We start from the raw sequence: 17573 nt of genomic DNA, 5'->3' as shown, positions 1-17573 counted from the left end.
GACACTGATTTCCAAACTGCTTCCCAGCTGCGACACCTTTTTAGGTTTTACACGGACATTTCAAATCCATGTATTCTACCCCCCCCCCACGGCCTGTACTAACCGGAGACTCAACGTACTTTGGATCTTGTAAATCGCCAGTGCTCAAGCAGGGACTTCAGCTGTCAAAAGCATCTCCCCTTCTCCATGGTCTGAGGATTGGGCCGCTGATTGGCTGCTTGAAGCAGGCAATCGGTGGCAGGAAAGCGCACCCATTGATATGCATGGGAGCACTTTCCATGCATGCGCATGTGGGGTCTCGTTAGAACCCCCTCTCCCGGAACATTCTTTGAGTTCATGGTTAGTATTCCATGCGTTTACCCAAAGACATCTCCTGCAAGACTAATAGCTGGTGGGGAAAGGGGCAAATACTTAAGGAGGGGGTGCTGTGGAACCCCCCATGCATTTGCAAAAGAAACCCCACACAGATGTAAAGGGACCGCTCAGCTGTCATATACAATATGTGAGCAGAGTAGAATATGCCCCTCCGGGCTCCCGTTTACTCTGAGATTGGGGTAAATCCCCAGACTCAAGTGAGAAAAAATCAGAGGGGCGATAAAATCACCGAGATTCCGACAATATGGCAGCGAGACGTCTACGGCTGAGAGACTTCATCGTTGGCAGTAAAAGGTTCTACCTGATCCGTAGGGGTGAGAGTCAGCGGGTCGGATGTGACACTCAAGTGACCCGCAACAGATACTGGAGTGAGGTCTACACGGCCGACAGGACATCCCGGGGTCAAAGCCAAGGTCACAATCACGAGGGTCAGGGAGTAATGGGGTGGGGGTAGTTTCAAGGTAAGCAGGCAACTGCTTCGTGCGCTGCATGCCCGACGGCTCACTGGCAGAAGACATCAGCCAATCAGAGGACCCCTGCATGGTGGAGGCCACCGCCAGCCGACGTTGGGACCTGACACACGGCGGAGGAGAAGGGATCCGCCGCCCGGTAAGTACCCTGCCCAACAACCATAACATCGGATACCATTTTTATAATTAGTTCAACTGCAACAGAAACCAAAAAGTGGGGATGATGCGATCTGACGCCCAATTTATTCCCCCAAAAATCATGAGAGCGTCGGTGAAATTCTCTCCTGATATCCAGGGCCTGACAGAGGAATTAATGAAGATGAAAGAGCCCCCGCTCGCTGCGAGATATCGATATCCTGGCGTTAATGTAGAGTTCTAGGTGCTTTCCGAATATTAATGGCCGACTTCCCTGCAGTGGCCCGGAACGGGGCGTCTGTGTGATAATTTGCGGTATAGATGGCAGCGTTGGGGAGGAAAGATACTTCTTATCACGCCTGGGAACTTTCTAAATGAGCGGCCCCCCTGAGGCCCTTGGAATATTAACCCTTTCATGGAGTGACTCTCCAAATTTGTTACTCAAGAGGATCTGCCCCTTCGCCCTGAGATTGGGGCAAAAACCCTAAGTTTGCAGATATGTCAAAAAACAGAATATGAAATATCTGTTCTCAGGGCTCCCGGGAGCCCCAGATCCTCCGAATACAAGATGAAGAGTTCAACGGCGGACTTTCAGGCCGTGGAAGTATTTATCTGAAGCACAGGAGAGGCTGCTTGACCGTGAAACGCGTCGGGTAATGGCGTCAGGGATAAGATTTTTTTTTTTCTCTCCATTTTCGTTTTTTCAACACAATTTTTTGCCCCAGAGAAAGATGCTGCTGCAAAGCACATGCGCAAGTTTCCAATATGCTTGCAGGGAAGTCATGAATATATTTAGGGACTTTGAACAGTGGGCTACCCAGAGCTATCCCTCTTCCCAGAGAGTCACTTTGTGAGGGGTCAGGGAGCTCTCCAGGTTTGACCCAGAGAACTCCAGGTCAACACCCAAATCCTCTGGGTCACGGGAGCGGTGTCTTGACACGCCCCACTCCCCGCCCATTTCGCTCTTAAACAGGACAAGGGGGCAGCTCGGTCACATCATGTTGACATTTTTTCACCTCAAGATTGTAAGCTCTTTGGAGCAGTCTACATTGCTTGCCATGTCCTGGTTACCCATTGTACAGCGGTGTGGAATATGATGGCGCTATATAAAACAATAAATAATAATAATAAATAATGTTAATAAGGCTTCTGTTTACATTTGTAAGCAGTCTTTACACCTCCTGGCCGCCAGAGGGCAGTGTGCGCTGCAGAGCTTCACACAGTCATGTCTGTACTGTATCTCCTCTATGGTAAATATCAGTTCCTGGCTGCCATGCTGTGTGTACAAGGGCAGTTTGTGTTGTGATCTCTGTAGTAATTTGCCCCTTTATAGGTAGGTTATGTTTGTTGACAGATATACAGATATTTTTGCACCGTAGAATATCTCTGCTGTTTGCACACATACTTATTTTATTTGTAGATATTATAATTATGTGATATGCGGATATAGCAGTCAGTCTCTTCCTAATGTATCGGGTTGTCTATGTAAATAAAATATAATAATAATGATTTTTTGCTTGCGTTGTATTTAAGGTGATCGCTCACCCACTGCAGACAGAAATTAGTAAATTAGGGGTGGATGGTGTAATAACTGCTATAATGAGGTTATTAACAGGACTAAATAAGTACGGTTTCTTGCACCTGTCACAGATTTTAAGGGCATGGTGACTTAAATAAAAAGAAAAAAGTTATATTAATCTCGTCCGCTTTTTCTGGCACGCGTAGCTCGTCCGGCGGCAGGTGCCGGTGACACGGGTAAGGACCCCGGAGCCGAAGGGTTTTGTATAAGCCTCTGATGGGTCACCTGTACAGAGGATCAGGGACCGTGTATGTTTTGTATGTTTCTGTTTTGTGTACGTCTTGTACTTATAACACTAAAGGAGGATTTATCCCAGATGCTTCCCTCATTTTTATAATGTATGACTGTTTCCTGCAGGATTCGGGGAGCTCACAGAGGCATGGCTGTGTTGGCGTCTCTCGGGGTACCCCTGCTTCGGACGTCGGCTTCACGGTGGAAACTGTGCGGGTCTGCGCTGACAGCATATACACGGTAGGTCTAACGGACATGATCCTTGGCTATGGCTCACAAAGCTCGTTTTAACGTCCCTGACACCCCGCCATGGAAGAATGCGTATTAAAGAGTCTGAGTACGTTAATACGCATACTTACAAAAAAATGCTTACCTGGCAAAGAAGATGCAGTCCTGCTCCGTGATCAAACTATTCCAGACACCGTGCCTGGGAACTTTCAGGCTCCAGCTACCCGGAGTCCATCCTTTGACGTTGGTTGGCGGTCCTGAAGACGTCGTGTTGCTGGAGTGTAAGTGGGCAGCTAGTGGGGTGCGAGCCACAACGCCGCTCCTGCAAGCCACAGTTTCCCCGTGTTAACCCGGAGAAGTTGCGCTTCACCTGGAGTCTCCAAGCAAAACCTGAACAGTTCCTGGGTGTGCTTCCCCAGCAAGCAGACAATCGCTTGCAGGAAAGTGCTTCCTTTGAAATCAATGAAAACACTTTCCACCCATGCATATGGGAGTCTGAGAAAGATTCCCTGCCGGCAGCATTTCCCTCGACTCGAGGTGAATATCACATGCAGGGTTCGGCCAAAAACATGTCCTTCACAGCAACTAGCTGGGTGTAAGGAAAGGGGCAAATGCAACAACTTTAAAGGGACTGCGCAGTGGTCATATGTATCAAAGTGCACATGAAAACTGGAAGGGAACCCGGCAGCTTGATCTAATCTCATGTATCATTCATTTCTTTTTTTTTATTCCACTGCAGGCAGCCATCTCGATCTCACCGCCTCGCGCCGTCGGATGATGAGATCTATCAGAAGACCACGGTGTCTGTTCTAGAGAGGGACTCCTCTGACGTCATGTTTATCGAAAGTGTCAGCCGTCAGGGATTCATCATCAACGGTGACCGAGTGGTGGGGCCCTGCGCTATTATCCCAAAAGCAATTCTGCAATGGAACGTAAGTCCAGTAATTTTTACTACTTTAAAGGGACTTCAGCCATCATGTGGACGATAATGCCTATGGTAGCTGAGTGGTCCCTATAAGTTTTGATACGGTCCCCATTGCAGGGCACGGGGGGGGGGGGCTTTCTGACCTCTGTGAAAATAATCTGGAGAAGCTTTACCGTAAATTTGAGATTATTACATGGAGTAACTATCGATCCCACCCCGAGCCTTGAGCAGATCACCGGCCAATATTCAGGCTGACCTATAGGTAACGCTCCCCGCGATGGAAACATATAGAGTGAATGTGTGTACGTGGTGTCCCTGAGCTTCTTAACTAATATTCCTATAAACCAAATATTTACTAAACACAAAATTACTGCAAGTAGAACAACTCTACACATGCTGCAAGTTGGCTGAAGATATTTTAGGGATGAATCCCTTTCCCGGTCATTATCTGAGTGTCTGTACTTTCTTCATAGGTTGGTTCCCATAAAGACATCTCGGTGGAAAGTCTTTCCTTATTCCACATGCTGGTTCCCAGGATCGGTAATTACCTTTTTGTTGTTATTGTGTTTGTTTGGACGTGTTGATCAGATCTCTATGCGGTCCGATAGATCTGTCACTTCCAGTTACACCCAAGAGGTGGCACCTGCGGGGTTATACTGGTGGAAGGGACAGAAAACAGACGTGTTCACATTACATAGAAGCTTCATCTGACTGATCTCTGTGTATCATAAACCCCTGAGTCTGAAATACTATGAGCAGCTAACATAATATTAATAATAAATTATAATATATATATATAAAATAAAGTACTTGGTGAGGCTGCGTGGGACACTGGAGTGTCCTTTTAATTGATAAAGGAAGGGGAGAGCTGTGTATTTAGACATATTGTTCATATACAGGCAAGTCTCATGTCATTTTGGACTTGTCACCCACTATCTTTCATCTTTTTTTTCCTTCTAGAAATCGTGGTTCTGGGAACTGGAGACAGAGTGGAGAGGTTAGACCCGGCCATTCTTAAGTTCATGAGACAGAAAGGTGTAGCGGTTGAGGTGCAAGATACGGTGAGAATAAAACCACATTCAATTAATGCTATAATGGTATTAAATAAAATGCCCTCCTAATGCCAAGACCATGAGAACAGCGCGGACAGAATAACGAGGCAGGCAGTCGGTAAAACTTCGGAGCGATGCAGCTTTTTGTATTGGAATTGCTGCTGCTTCGTTTACGTGAGTTAAGGAGAACAGAACCAAACGTGAGACAGCCCAGGCAGGATAGCGATGGAATAAACCAGGCCTCAGAAATCACATCAAGTACAGTTGCTCTCTCTATAGCGAGCGGGACGGCAGCCACCCAGCCTCCTTGGGTCATGCTGCGGTTTTGGACTGGCTGGAAAGTCTGGATAAACTGGTTTTGCGTGGCATATAATGCTATAAGAAAACGTTTATTTGGCCTTTAACCCTATTTCATCCAACTACCTGCTTCTGTTAGGGTTTGTCTGTCATAATTATAATAGCAACAGTTTCCTATGGCGATAGCTTTAACACGACATTATGGGTTTGGGAAATATGTTACGCTGTATGTTACGAGGCAGTAAACGGTAAGAATTTGCAGTAGCTCACGCTTTGTGGCCTCGGCTTGTAAAGGCTGGTGTTGGGTCAGGTTTTCCGTGGTAGCTACATTTGATGCAGCTTCCCTATTAATGTAATTGCAAGCTTCTGTGGTTCCTTTATGTTAACTACTGGAGGGTGGTCTGACTGAAAATATACTAATTTCCACCAGTGTTGTCCTACTTGGCTATGTACTTGGTTATTTTGTTTGGCCCAAACCAGTCCCATTAATGAGTTGTGTGGTCATGGATCATAAGATGGATGTGAATATTGGACTTATATATTGTGACCTGGTGATGCAGCCCCCGTTTCCGTACCACCACCGCTACTTGTATAGGCCTTAACATGTCTTTCCTTGCTCTCCGCAGGCCAACGCATGCGCAACTTTTAACTTCCTGAACAGCGAAGGCCGTGTGACGGGAGCCGCATTGATTCCCCCAACAGCAGACAGGAGATCTGCATAGAACCCGACAGACTGTTACAAACACAGGCAAGGAAACGGACAGCCATGTAACTTGCAGATATTTTTTATTGACGGGTGTCATACCATCTTACATATAAAAAACAGCGTAATAATGAAACACACAGTAGTCATTGTTTTTGAAAAGAACACTTATAACCTAAACTGTTCAGCCACCACCCCCCACCCTCTGTAAGAGTAGCACACGATTCACAACCCAATAAATCAGGCACTGAATTACAATGCTGTAAAAAGCTACGCATTTAGTAGATATGGTGTTCTGATCCGGGTACGCAGGTTTAGGGGTTCCTCTTATCAGAACAGCATAGTTGTTTGAAGTGTTTTGGATATGTGATGATGGTCGCAGGTTTTAGCATCTGGGGCGCAGCACTTATTACATCCGTTTTTTTTTTTTATCGGTTTCTAGATCTACCCTGTAGCTTTGCGTTCAATAAAACCAGTACCTGGTGTAAACCTCTCATGCAGTAGTGATTATGGGTATTTATATGGTAAGCGCCCCTGCGAGATGTAAGAAGGCTGCTGTAACTGTAGCTCCTGGACACGCGTGTTGAGGTCGGAGAGGAACGTTCTCTGCTGTAAGGTGATGGGTGATGAAGCAACGGGAATGTTCAGGCTCGCTAAAACAGTCTTTTCTCATACCTAAGAGACAGAACATTATGCTATTAATGGGTTTCATAGGAGAGAAAAACATCCCCACCCCCCAAAAGCATCCAAGTCCTGTTAGCAGCCCCCCATCCTATGGATAAGGTATACAGAGACGCACGGAGGGGACTTTGAACATGCTGAATGTGCGATAGTCTTTTGGTCAGAAACCTGCGAGGGTAAACAGATCACCAGGACAAAACATTTTCTATAATATTCAATCACGTCCCCAAAAGTAAATTAGGATCGGGGTCTCGGGCTGTGGAAGTGTTGGGACAGACTGAACCCCTTTTTCATGTCATCGAATACTTACGAATGGAGCCCATGCACCCCGCCTTCCACCTGCGCGGACATCGTCCTCTTTTCAAATTTAAGTTCACCAGAATACATCATCGCCCTGGAAAAAATTTCCAACATTTGCTTCAATGTAAAAGCTACACAGTACAGTAGACTTTAAATTTTTGCACTTAACGTCACATAAAAAAAAGTATATAAGTAAGAAAGTATATAACGTGTCTAAGGAGCTCTTGAACATAAGGCTTCCAAATCTGAAGCAAAAATTAAAACATTTAAGTAATTTAGTTTTCACAGCTGTATTTCCTTTATAATATTGAAAACATTGTTTTTCGGTTGATACAGAGTAATTGTATCCACTTATTTTGTTTATTATTTGCAGTCTAAGTACTAAAAGTACTAAAAGTTTAAGAAATTCTATAATACGTAATACAAAATGTATAAACGTATTACACTTAGTGAATATGCACATATATAAATATATACACACACATATACTTGGTGTAAACTTGCACATACCTGACTTGAGTTAAGCTTTTGGAGCCGATATCCTGGCAGGAATGCTGGATTCCAGCAATTAAATAAGGAATAAACTTGTGGATGGATCCCTTGTCCTGCACAGCACCGGACACACCTTGGGCTACTTTGATTTTATCGGCCTCGCTGTAGAAGACAGGGGGAAGAGTCCATAAATACTTAGCACTCACTCTGTACCCACACAGGTATTGCGCATGTTAATAGGCTCAGGCGTATACCTGGGATGAATTTCAGCGGGTGAAGCAGTTACTACCTTAACCAGAAGTTGGGCGTCCGTACCGGTTTGCGCCGACTCAAACGCTAAAGACTGGAATTCAAGAGCACAAAAGGAGACGCACCTGAAATATCTCTTTTGGCTGCTCACGTTTTTGTCCATGGCGTCCAGAGATCCCATGCCGCGGTATTTCTTTAGTCGGATGCCGTCGGAGAAGAAGTATTCGCCTGGGGCTTCAGAGGTGGCAGCCAGCAGGGAACCCATCATGACTGCAAGCCAAAGACCCATCGAGTTAACATCACACTTAAGAGCTCAAGGGATTATTACAAAGATGCCAGCTGCAGCTGAATTATTGAAATAATAAATATATATTGAAAAGCTTTTCCTGCTGCCGAATCGATGGCGGGCTAGATGGTTACCTGTGGAGGCACCGAGGGCCAGGGCTTTTGCAATGTGTCCAACAGACTGAATTCCCCCATCTGCTATCACAGGAACACCAAATCTTCTGGCGTACTCCGAGACTTTGTAGACGGCCGTAGCCTGAGGTCTGCCACATGCCAGCACTGCAGCAGAAACACAGAACAGGACATTTACATCGAGGCAACAAAGCGGCCAACACTCAGCGTAAAAAAACATAGAAAAAGATAAATTAAGCAGGTATTTTATATCCAAAATTCAGTCCGCCTCTTGGCCTGATGCAGCCGCTCGAACCGGTTTCACGTGCTGCTGGATTTAATTCCAGACAAGTGTTATCAATGTACACGGACGATCACAGCCGTCAGGAGGGTGGGTGGTATACCCTGTTATGACGCTATTATAACGGTGTCCCTAAAGGTCACACACTGTACTCGGGTCACATTTCTGTAATCAGGTGTTAAAGTTCCGTCATCAATTCTAGGTTTTAAGAACTGGGATCCTGACATTTAACACACAAATGTGGAAAGTAGATCACGTCTACTCCACGCGGTGCCGGTAGTAACACGCGAAGCACAGATCACGTTCCCGGTTCCCGCTCGGTGATCAGAACAGAGCACACGAAAAAGGGTATTCAGAACTCCCACCGAGTCCCAAGAACCGCACGCGATAGTACCCACGAGACCCTTACTCACCTTAATAACACATTTAGATGGGTATATACAGGTGTCTTATCTTTGCATATAATAAAAGGTTTCCCTGCAGAAATCTAGTATAACATGCTTTACAAACCAAGGGAAATTATCATACCCTTCCCAAAAAAATGTTTCTTTTTGTTTTCTTTGAATTAGGTATATGTGTGTACTTTACACAAATACAGATTATATACAGAGTTCTTTGCAGTTCAAGAGTTAAAATGACCATTTATAAAGAAGGTCGGGGAAACAAAAAAGGTTTCCTTCACCATCTCTTTCGCTCCGTTCATTTTGTTGGCCACTGTTATGGCAAAATCCGACACGCCGTTCTGGCGCTCTAAGGTCCCGCTGCGATGTTAGCAGCAAAAAATGACCGATGGGTCTTCTGCGAAAGGCACGTGATGTCCGATTGGCGTGGAAAGTAACCGTGATAATTTCCCTTTACGGAAGCACAAAGAGGTCATGCAGCGTTAGTAATCCAAACACAATCTCAGTGCTCGGTGGCCAAACTCTGGAGCAAAAACCACTGCATATTCCTTCATTTTGGGGCTCCGGGTGGGTGAGCAGGCAAAGATCAAGCCACATATCAGTGATAAATAGCCTAAAACTTTAGGACCCCAGAAGGGTCTGTCACGGCAGTCATTAAAGAGATGGTCTCACTGTTTAAAGGGATTTGACACCAAAAACAAGTGTTTCTACCCCGCTGCCTCAGCAGAACAGCAAGCAATGTATAGATCAATACAAAGGATCAGTGTGATTTTTACCAGGCATTCTATGTACATTAAATGCTATGCCAGGGGATGCACACCGACATCACGAAGACACAAAACTTAATAAAAATTAGAAAAAAAAATTAGAAAAATGTTTATGTCGGCTCTTGCTTTGACCTATACATTCACTCGCAGCCCTGCTCCAGCAAACTATAGAACGTATTAATGTGATTTACGATGAGCAGCCCGGCTGCGGAGTATAAAGGCTAGAAGTTGACTTTGAGTTTATATTTAGAGATGCGAAGAGACCAGCCCTTTGTATGAGGATCTGTGGCGGCAGCTGCTGCTCCGGGGTATATCATTTCATAGCGTCATGAATTCCCAGAGGCACGTGCCCAACGCTTAAAACCGTGCACACGCGTCCCAAAAAAGCAGGGTTCAGAACAAAAAAAAAGAGACTGAGAAGCTTTGGCATTTTTTTAAAGAAATTCAACCTAGCCGATGAAATGCCCACCAATGACTAACAAGAAGTCATACTGGATTACAACTCTGATCACCCCCGGCCATCAGCTGGTGTGGATGAGCAGTGTTTTTGACTCAAAAAGAGATAAGAGATACACGCAGCAGACGTCTCAATCTGGTTATTGTTTGTGATCTGCTGCAGGGGGCTTCACCTGTTCCAGCCAAGGGCCATTTTTAAAAAAGGACAAAATAAAGGATAATAGTGTTTCTAAACTAGAAGAAAATCCCAGTATCCTCTTAAAACATTGGTTTCCGTAAGTCAGGCTTGCGGCTGGCCCAGCGCCGGTTGCCAGTAGAAGACCTTTTGCTCAGGAGTATTCTAGATCCTATTCTAGATAGGAAACCATTAAGAAGGCGGCCGCTAATGAGCAGCTGAGGTTGGTGGGTTTTGTCATCTAGAACCCTGCTTTCGCATTAGGCCGCCCCCCCTCCCCCCGCAAACACGTAGCCGGCTTCCCAAAGCCCCCAAACCCCGAGTGCAATCTACATCTACCGTACTCAGACAAGCAGGACGGCGCGGCCTCTGGGGACATGACTGGGGCATCGTGACTTACTATAACTGCCCGTCACATTAGAAGGGCATTTGGGGCTGTGAGACTTTAGGTCTGGAGGAATCATGGGTGCCGCTAAACGGAAAAATAAAAAATAAATAAAATAAAAACATTCATTTAAAAGGCTGCGCCCAGACGCGCTTCCGCAGAGAAGACAGCGATTTCCACACCTTGTCTCTGAAAGACCTCCCCGGACAAACGCTTTTGGATCAAATCAGGGTTTTTTTTTGGATCATATGGACGCCTATAAAGGCAGGCGTTCCGGCTTTAGAATTTAAACCAGCATTTATTACTTTAAATTCTATCTTTCAAAGTAACTTTAAGTCAGCTGCCACAATAAAACAAGGAGCTGAAATAAGCCGAAAATACAGACTTTGAGATATTTCACCAAAATATGCTTAATATTTACTGTACAAAACTAGAATGTCGAGCGGAGGTGCTGCGCATTACCTTCCTGCGTTATGCAGATCGAGCCGCTCCCCATCCCCACTCTCAAGGCGTCGGCGCCTGCGTCGATCAGGTTCTTTGCTTGCGCGGCCGTCACCACTGCAAAAAAGGAAACAAAAGGCAGAACTTAGAGGGGAACTTTATTCCTTTATAAAAAAACGCACACAGCTCGTCACTCGGTGTAAATATTTACCCGAAAAGTTTGCGTCACAAAAGTTGAGACTAGTGGCAGCCTGTGGCAGGGTCAGCATTATCAGAGCAGTTTCCTGCCATGAAATTCCTTCCCCCTCTTTCATTTAAAAGCAAGGGACTATTTTACCATAGAGAAGCTAAGATCTTTATCTCCGTACAACTTAGGTGACAGATGACTTAATGGGGAGAAAAACCATTGGCTGTTCTATAGGTGCAAATCATCTATATATATATATATATATCTATCTATAACATAACGCAAGTCTTTTTAATAGGAAAGAGCAGAGAGCGGTCGCCTGCCCCGAGTCTGTGTTTGGTACCAGAACGATAGTGGAATTGGACACCAAGAATCGGCCCTGGCTCCGGGTCAAGCGCGCGTCCGTCAGCCATAACCCGCATTCCGTTTCCGTGCGTGTCACGGATCACTATGTACTTGCACACGGCTCCTATTTATAGCAATGACTTCCCGGCTCGGCTAACAGTCGTGTAAAATCTTTGCTGCGGTTTAATACGCAATCCCGCGTTTACTTTGTTTACTTTTAGACAATTGGAATCACTTTGCGGGAGGAACAATCGGGCTCGCGGCGGCTCCTGCGGACTCCTAAAGACAGCCCCCCATCTCAATTCACGTTGAATTATTACCATTTCCGGCAATGACCTGCAGATCGGCGTACTTCTCTTTGATGTACTTTATCATGTCTATCTGGAAAATGGAGTTTCCTTGAGAAGAATCCTGAAACGAGGTGAAAAGACATACATTTAGTGTACGGCTACCACGGACACGGAGCACACGGTCTCAGATTACAGGGTAACGCGATAGCGGGAACACAGATCTGTTATCCTGGCAACTCTGCAAGATTCTCCTCTAAACAGAGTGCTGCTCTCCACGCGACCCAAACCCGTTCCGAGTATTCTATTTGTAATTTTGCAAGCGTGTGTATAGGTCAAGAGCGGGGGAGGGGTAAACCAAAGATTCTGTTCCTTCATAACCTACACATTGTGCTATGGAACGGGGATAAGTCAGGTGGTACGGTGTAATATCTCAAAAGGAGATACAGTCACCAAAATTAAAGCAGGTTTCACTTGATCTATACATTTATACATAACTCTGTTAATAATATATAGATCATTTGTATAGAAAGTGTTTTGACCACCATTTTTGCGCATGAATAGTTACGATGCTCAGAGTTAGCAGTTAGTCAAACTCCCCTCATCTTTAGCAAACAAGGACATGAATGGCTAATTGGCCAAAAAAAGCAACTGCTCTGGCACGTTAAACACGTATCATCAATATGCATTTTTTGTCTATTAAAAGCTCTGGAATTGGAACAGAAGCCTTTGTTTCAGTCGATTTTTGAGTCGTAACGCTACTTCTTTAAGATCCCGAGTGCGCTTGTTCAGTGCGAACCCCATGCTGCGAATTTAATAGGAATGACAGCAAGTAAAACTCACGAGAACGACGGCATCCACGCCGGACTGCACCAGGAGGTCCAGACGGTACTTGTCATCTTCGTGGGTGCCGATGGCTGCCCCACACAGCAGCTGCTTCTTGGCGTCCTTAGAGGCGAGCGGATAATCCCTGTTTTTCTTCAAATCGGTGCGAGCGATAATTGCTACCAGCTCGTCGTTCTCATTAACGATGGGTAACTTGCCTTAACAACAAAAATGTGAAATTATTAGTCAGTCGGTGTATATGAATACATATACCCCCCCCACACACACATACATACATATATATATATACACAGACACGCATATACATTCACACAACGGTTTAAAAGTTTGGGGTCACTGAGCTGAAATTTCTGGCTGTAACATAATTACATAAGGGTTTTCTAACCATCAATTAGCATTTAAAACTTAAACTTGGATCAGCGAACACAACGTGCCATTGGAACACAGGAGTGATGGGAGTGATAAAGGGCCATTGGAACACAGGAGTGATGGGAGTGATAAAGGGCCATTGGAACACAGGAGTGATGGGAGTGATAAAGGGCCATTGGAACACAGGAGTGATGGGAGTGATAAAGGGCCATTGGAACACAGGAGTGATGGGAGTGATAAAGGGCCTCTGTACGCCTATGAAGAGATTCCATTTTAAAATCCTCCATTTTCAGATACTAGTCACAATTACAACATTAACCCCGTCTGCCCCGGATTTCTGATCCATTTCATGTTATTTTAAACTACTTGAATTCTACAGGACCCCAAAAGTTACCTTTTTTACTCCTCTGCAAAATTTCATTGGCTTCTTTCAACGTGACCCCAGCTGGAGCTACAACAAGATCCTCCCGTCTGGTCATGATCTACAAGGGTGGGGAGAGAAAGTTTCATATAAATTTATAAAACAGAACTACTTGAAATAATAATATAAAAAACTGAAAAAACACAATTAAAAACATTTCACTTACTTCGCTAAGCAGCTGGTCGTGTTCCTCGGCTGTTAAGAAATCGATGTCTCTGGATGAAATGATTCCTGCCAGCTTGCTCCCCATCTTCCCATTGTCTGTGATGGGGATCCCACAGAAGCCATGACGGGCTTTGGCCTCAAACACATCTCGGACTCTGTGTTTAGGACTTAAGACCACCGGGTCTGTGATGAATCCCTGCTCGTATTTCTGCGGAGAAAAAAACAAAACAGAATTTAAACGAGCTCCTGGGTTACGTTGGGTGAGTAGATGGCATCATCTACCGCTTTCAAAACTATTCAAAACTCTTACCTTCACTTTCCGAACTTCATTTGCTTGAAATTCCGGAGTGCAGTTATGATGAATAACACCGATACCACCTGTAAGCTAAACGAAGAAGAAACTTCTTTAAGATTTGGACTTTAAATGGCAAAAAAGAGAAAGAGACAATGGGGGGGGCACTTAAGAAATGATTGACGCAGCCTTTAACACACAGCGGCATCTTCCTAGAACTTTCTCTATGTGACTTTTGCTCATTTTCAGTAGCGTGGATGCCGCAGTAATTATGACGATTGTAGAATACAATTTCCTGCTCAGATGATGAGTGCAAGGGGAAAATACTTCCCCCATTTGGCTTTAAAAAAAAAAACCCCAAACATTTAGATTTTTAGATTCTTTATCTCTTGGTAAATTTAGATACTTGCACAGCACAGAAAAAAAAGCAATGTTCCGCCATGTAAAATGATTATTGTCTGAGAGGCTTGCGATACCCCTTCCAGCAATAAAGGGTCTTACTGACGATCATTCTTCATGGTGTGTTAAGGTCTTACCGCCATTGCAATGGCCATATTAGCTTCTGATACAGTATCCATCGGGGAGGACACTAACGGGGTCTTTAAGGTTATCTTCTTGGTGAGCGCAGAGGTGAGGTCCTTAAAAACATAGAAATGGGACAAAGTCAATGAATCTGTAAGTAGAAAGTCTCTGTATACGGCTATGGGAATGGCGACGCAGGAAGTAAAGGAAATGGTAATTTCATATAAAAATAAATATATTTTACTTATTGTTAAATACAGATTCTCACAAACATACAATCCCTCGAGAAGACATTTGTACAATCTGCTTACAGATAAAAACATTTAAAAACTTGTCGCCACCAAAGGGAGAGGGGGGGGGTCAGCTCAGTAAATAATAAAGAAAAAATTCCAGGATAAATATTTTTTACTCACCACTTGATCTGCCGTGAAGTCTATGTACCCGGGGAGAATGAGGAAGTCACTAAATAAACGCAAAAAAATTAAATTATCAGCATTAAAAATGTACATTTGGTGATTAATTTGCATTGTTGAATTAAATGCATTCAAAATTTAGAACTTTTTGTCCATACAACTAGAAAATGTACAGATTAGAAAACGTTTACATGTAATATTTTTCTACTCGCTTATACGCATAGTATAGGCGGAAAGAAGAGAGGGGGGGGGTGATAGAAACATTTAAATGGATTTGAACAAAGTACAGGATAAAAGAGGATAAAATCTAAACCCAGAAGGTGTAATGGAATATAAGTTTTACTTTACAGAGAGGGTGGTAGATAAATGGAAAAGCCTCCCAGTAGAAGTGGTAGAGGGTAATACAGCGAGGGAATTTAAACATACATGGGATAGGCATATGACTCCTGAATCTAAGATGAGACCAACGGGCAACTAGTTTGTGTACGTATGTTTAAGTCGCGTGCGCTATATTACATGTTATCGTCCGCACAGTGGCTGGAAACAAAGGAATATTATACCCCGATACGCTTTGAACTATACAGTTTCTGGTATTAGCCCAAACACTTCCAGGTGTCGGCTCTCTGAAGCACATTCCCTGGTGCCCGTTTAATGTGTGTTTAGAGCCTTTAGTTCCGGTTCGTGATATTTTACAACCAGAAATCCTGGAATAAACGGATAAATTTTTTAGTTATTTTAAAACGCGCCACAATCGTCTCCGCTCGCATCCCTGGAGCGATTGAGTAAAGACAGTTTCTTTCTGACGTGCTTTGCTAACCCAGATTAGCGTTTAGCGAAGTCAATTATTTTGTTTCATAGACGTTTTTGTTTTATTATTAAATACTTCCTTTTATTAAAACAAATCAGGACACTGTCCGAATGTTTAACCCATTAATTCCACGTAGTTAGTGACCTGCTGTGGGAAATATTCCTCGTGTAATTGCTGAATAAAAATATATTAAAGAAAAAAACTTTTTATTAGATTTTTTTAATTGCAAAGTAAAATTTTGCTTGGGGCGGACGGTCTCGAGTGGGGCTTTTTAACAGGAGGACGACAGATTGGGAAGGCAAGTGTGAGCCAGACGACCAGAATTCAGGCCCGATGGGTACTATCAGCCGTTGGATACGGTTTGTCAGGCCCGGGACCCAACGTCAGTCACATAAATTCATCGCATCCCGTGATCCCGCGTGGCTTCTGCAGAACACCGACCTATAGCATTAACTTATCTAGTTTGATGCCAAAAGTCCATTTATGATGAACGCTCTGCCGGCTTTGTCATCCAGGTAAACCTGATCTTACTGCACATCAGTAAACAAAGTAACGCTCAGGTGTCATTTTAACAAGAGGCGCATTCAGCTGGCAACCGCAGTGGGGGAGACCACATTAGATCGGTCAGAAATTGGTCAGCACCGCAACGCTTTGGGACAGGAAGACAACCAGCGCCCTCCAAATAATAAAAGAGATTTGAATAAGAAAAACATATGCAAAGTATACGTTAACAGCTATGTAAACCGGGGGTGTAGCTCCCCATTTTAATACTTCATATGTTTATTTTATGAGGCATGACAGGAGCCCCAAAAATAAACGACACAAGTACTTCCTAGGTCACCGCAGCATACCCATTGTACAGCGCTATGGAATATGATGGCGCTATATACAACCGTTCAATATGACACTAAAAGGAATCGATGCCACACATTCTTTACTATAAGGAAGTCCCGGAATTAAAATGCTCTATCAAGCAGTGTAATCAGTTCAGAAATTTCTAGGTGACAGCCTGTGGCAGAGTCAGCAATATCCCCCTCCTATTAAAGCTGCCTTAGCCAATCAACGATCAGCCACACACTATGTGAAAATATAATGGGGAGGAATAACTCACTCAGCTATAAAGTGGTTAAAAATCCCTTCACCATGGAGCAGCCATTCGCTTTGGTTTAACAGGAATGTACTTCTAATCAGTTATTTGGGGTAAATTAATGTAAGATGTAGGATTTGGTAAAGAACTGAGAATTATTGCATTAGATTCCCCTTAAAACCTTTGACGTCACACGGTGTGTAGTTAATATCGGGGTTCAGCTAATCATTCGTGTCCAAAGTCAAAGTAACATTAAAGGTCATTTAAACTCCGGCTGGGCAGACGAGCAGATACATTGTAACAGAGTCATAACAGATAGAGCGCTTTATTCAACGGGGCGACAGGAGAAGGTCATGCAGGGAAGGGGCTGAGAATAAGACGAAGGCTAATGATGGCTAATGCAGCAAGCCCTCGTGTCTGCCTGAGATTCAGAGGAGTTGTTGTCCAACAAACTGTAGAGGCGCTGTTGCCCAGCACCGGACACGACGATCTAGAACTATCCTGCAGGAGATGATGCCCCGGGGACATTTTCCCAGCACCCCCCAACTCACTTGTAGGTGAGTCCTTCGCCGGCTCCGAAGAGCTGCTGAGCTGTAAGACCATCATCAGGGACATAGCCGGTCCCCCCGCTGATCAGGTAATCTGCCATTGGGGAACGCTTTATAAGGAAGCCGGTTGCACGAGGTGAGCGGGCAGGGAGCAGGAGGAAGGCGCCTGATCAGAAAGCACGAGTGTCAGCTTCCTCCCACCCCTGCCGGATCCGAGCCTTCCCCGACAAGAGGCCAAACCTCC

The 17573-nt window shown here is 44.4% G+C and overlaps 2 protein-coding genes across 3 annotated transcripts in view; one reads left to right on the top strand and one right to left on the bottom strand.

Annotated features, from left to right (window-relative positions):
* Positions 1-6131, top strand: part of NDUFAF3 (NADH:ubiquinone oxidoreductase complex assembly factor 3) — a 20438-nt gene extending 14307 nt beyond the window's left edge. Inside the window, exons 2-6 of the mRNA XM_053468901.1 lie at positions 2917-3030; positions 3758-3950; positions 4417-4483; positions 4904-5004; positions 5919-6131. Of these exons, the coding sequence (XP_053324876.1) occupies positions 2939-3030; positions 3758-3950; positions 4417-4483; positions 4904-5004; positions 5919-6014 (549 nt within the window). The 5' untranslated portion in view covers positions 2917-2938 and the 3' untranslated portion in view covers positions 6015-6131. The remainder of the gene's footprint in view (positions 1-2916; positions 3031-3757; positions 3951-4416; positions 4484-4903; positions 5005-5918) is intronic.
* Positions 6062-17573, bottom strand: IMPDH2 (inosine monophosphate dehydrogenase 2). Of its 2 annotated transcripts, XM_053468890.1 has the most exons (15): positions 17333-17573; positions 14887-14935; positions 14488-14589; positions 13970-14044; positions 13661-13867; positions 13468-13555; positions 12702-12901; positions 11892-11982; positions 11061-11156; positions 10614-10685; positions 8138-8281; positions 7843-7987; positions 7487-7630; positions 6987-7070; positions 6062-6670 (listed from the first exon to the last, which is right to left on the bottom strand). In XM_053468890.1, exons 1-15 carry the CDS (start codon positions 17428-17430, stop codon positions 6649-6651), a joined length of 1617 nt encoding a protein of 538 aa, XP_053324865.1. In that variant the 5' UTR covers positions 17431-17573; the 3' UTR covers positions 6062-6648. The 2 variants fall into 2 exon arrangements, with proteins under 2 accessions (XP_053324865.1, XP_053324866.1); XM_053468891.1 differs by lacking the exon at positions 10614-10685.

The sequence above is a fragment of the Spea bombifrons genome, chromosome 6 (genome assembly GCF_027358695.1).
Source record: "Spea bombifrons isolate aSpeBom1 chromosome 6, aSpeBom1.2.pri, whole genome shotgun sequence".
NCBI lineage: Eukaryota > Metazoa > Chordata > Amphibia > Anura > Pelobatidae > Spea > Spea bombifrons.
Note: the sequence above shows the minus strand (reverse complement) of the source record. Positions and strands in the feature narration are given on the sequence as shown.

What these genes read in the sequence shown, in the direction of transcription:
- IMPDH2 (XM_053468890.1), bottom strand. Translation starts at nt 17,430, where the DNA reads ATGGCAGATTACCTGATCAGCGGGGGGACCGGCTATGTCCCTGATGAT. An exon ending in ATGAAGTTCGGAAAGTGAAG is followed by an intron (nt 13,868 to 13,969) that starts GTAAGAGTTTTG and finishes TTTTCTCCGCAG; the next exon opens with AAATACGAGCAGGGATTCAT. An exon ending in AAAAGCTTAACTCAAGTCAG is followed by an intron (nt 7,071 to 7,486) that starts GTATGTGCAAGT and finishes AATTTTTTCCAG; the next exon opens with GGCGATGATGTATTCTGGTG.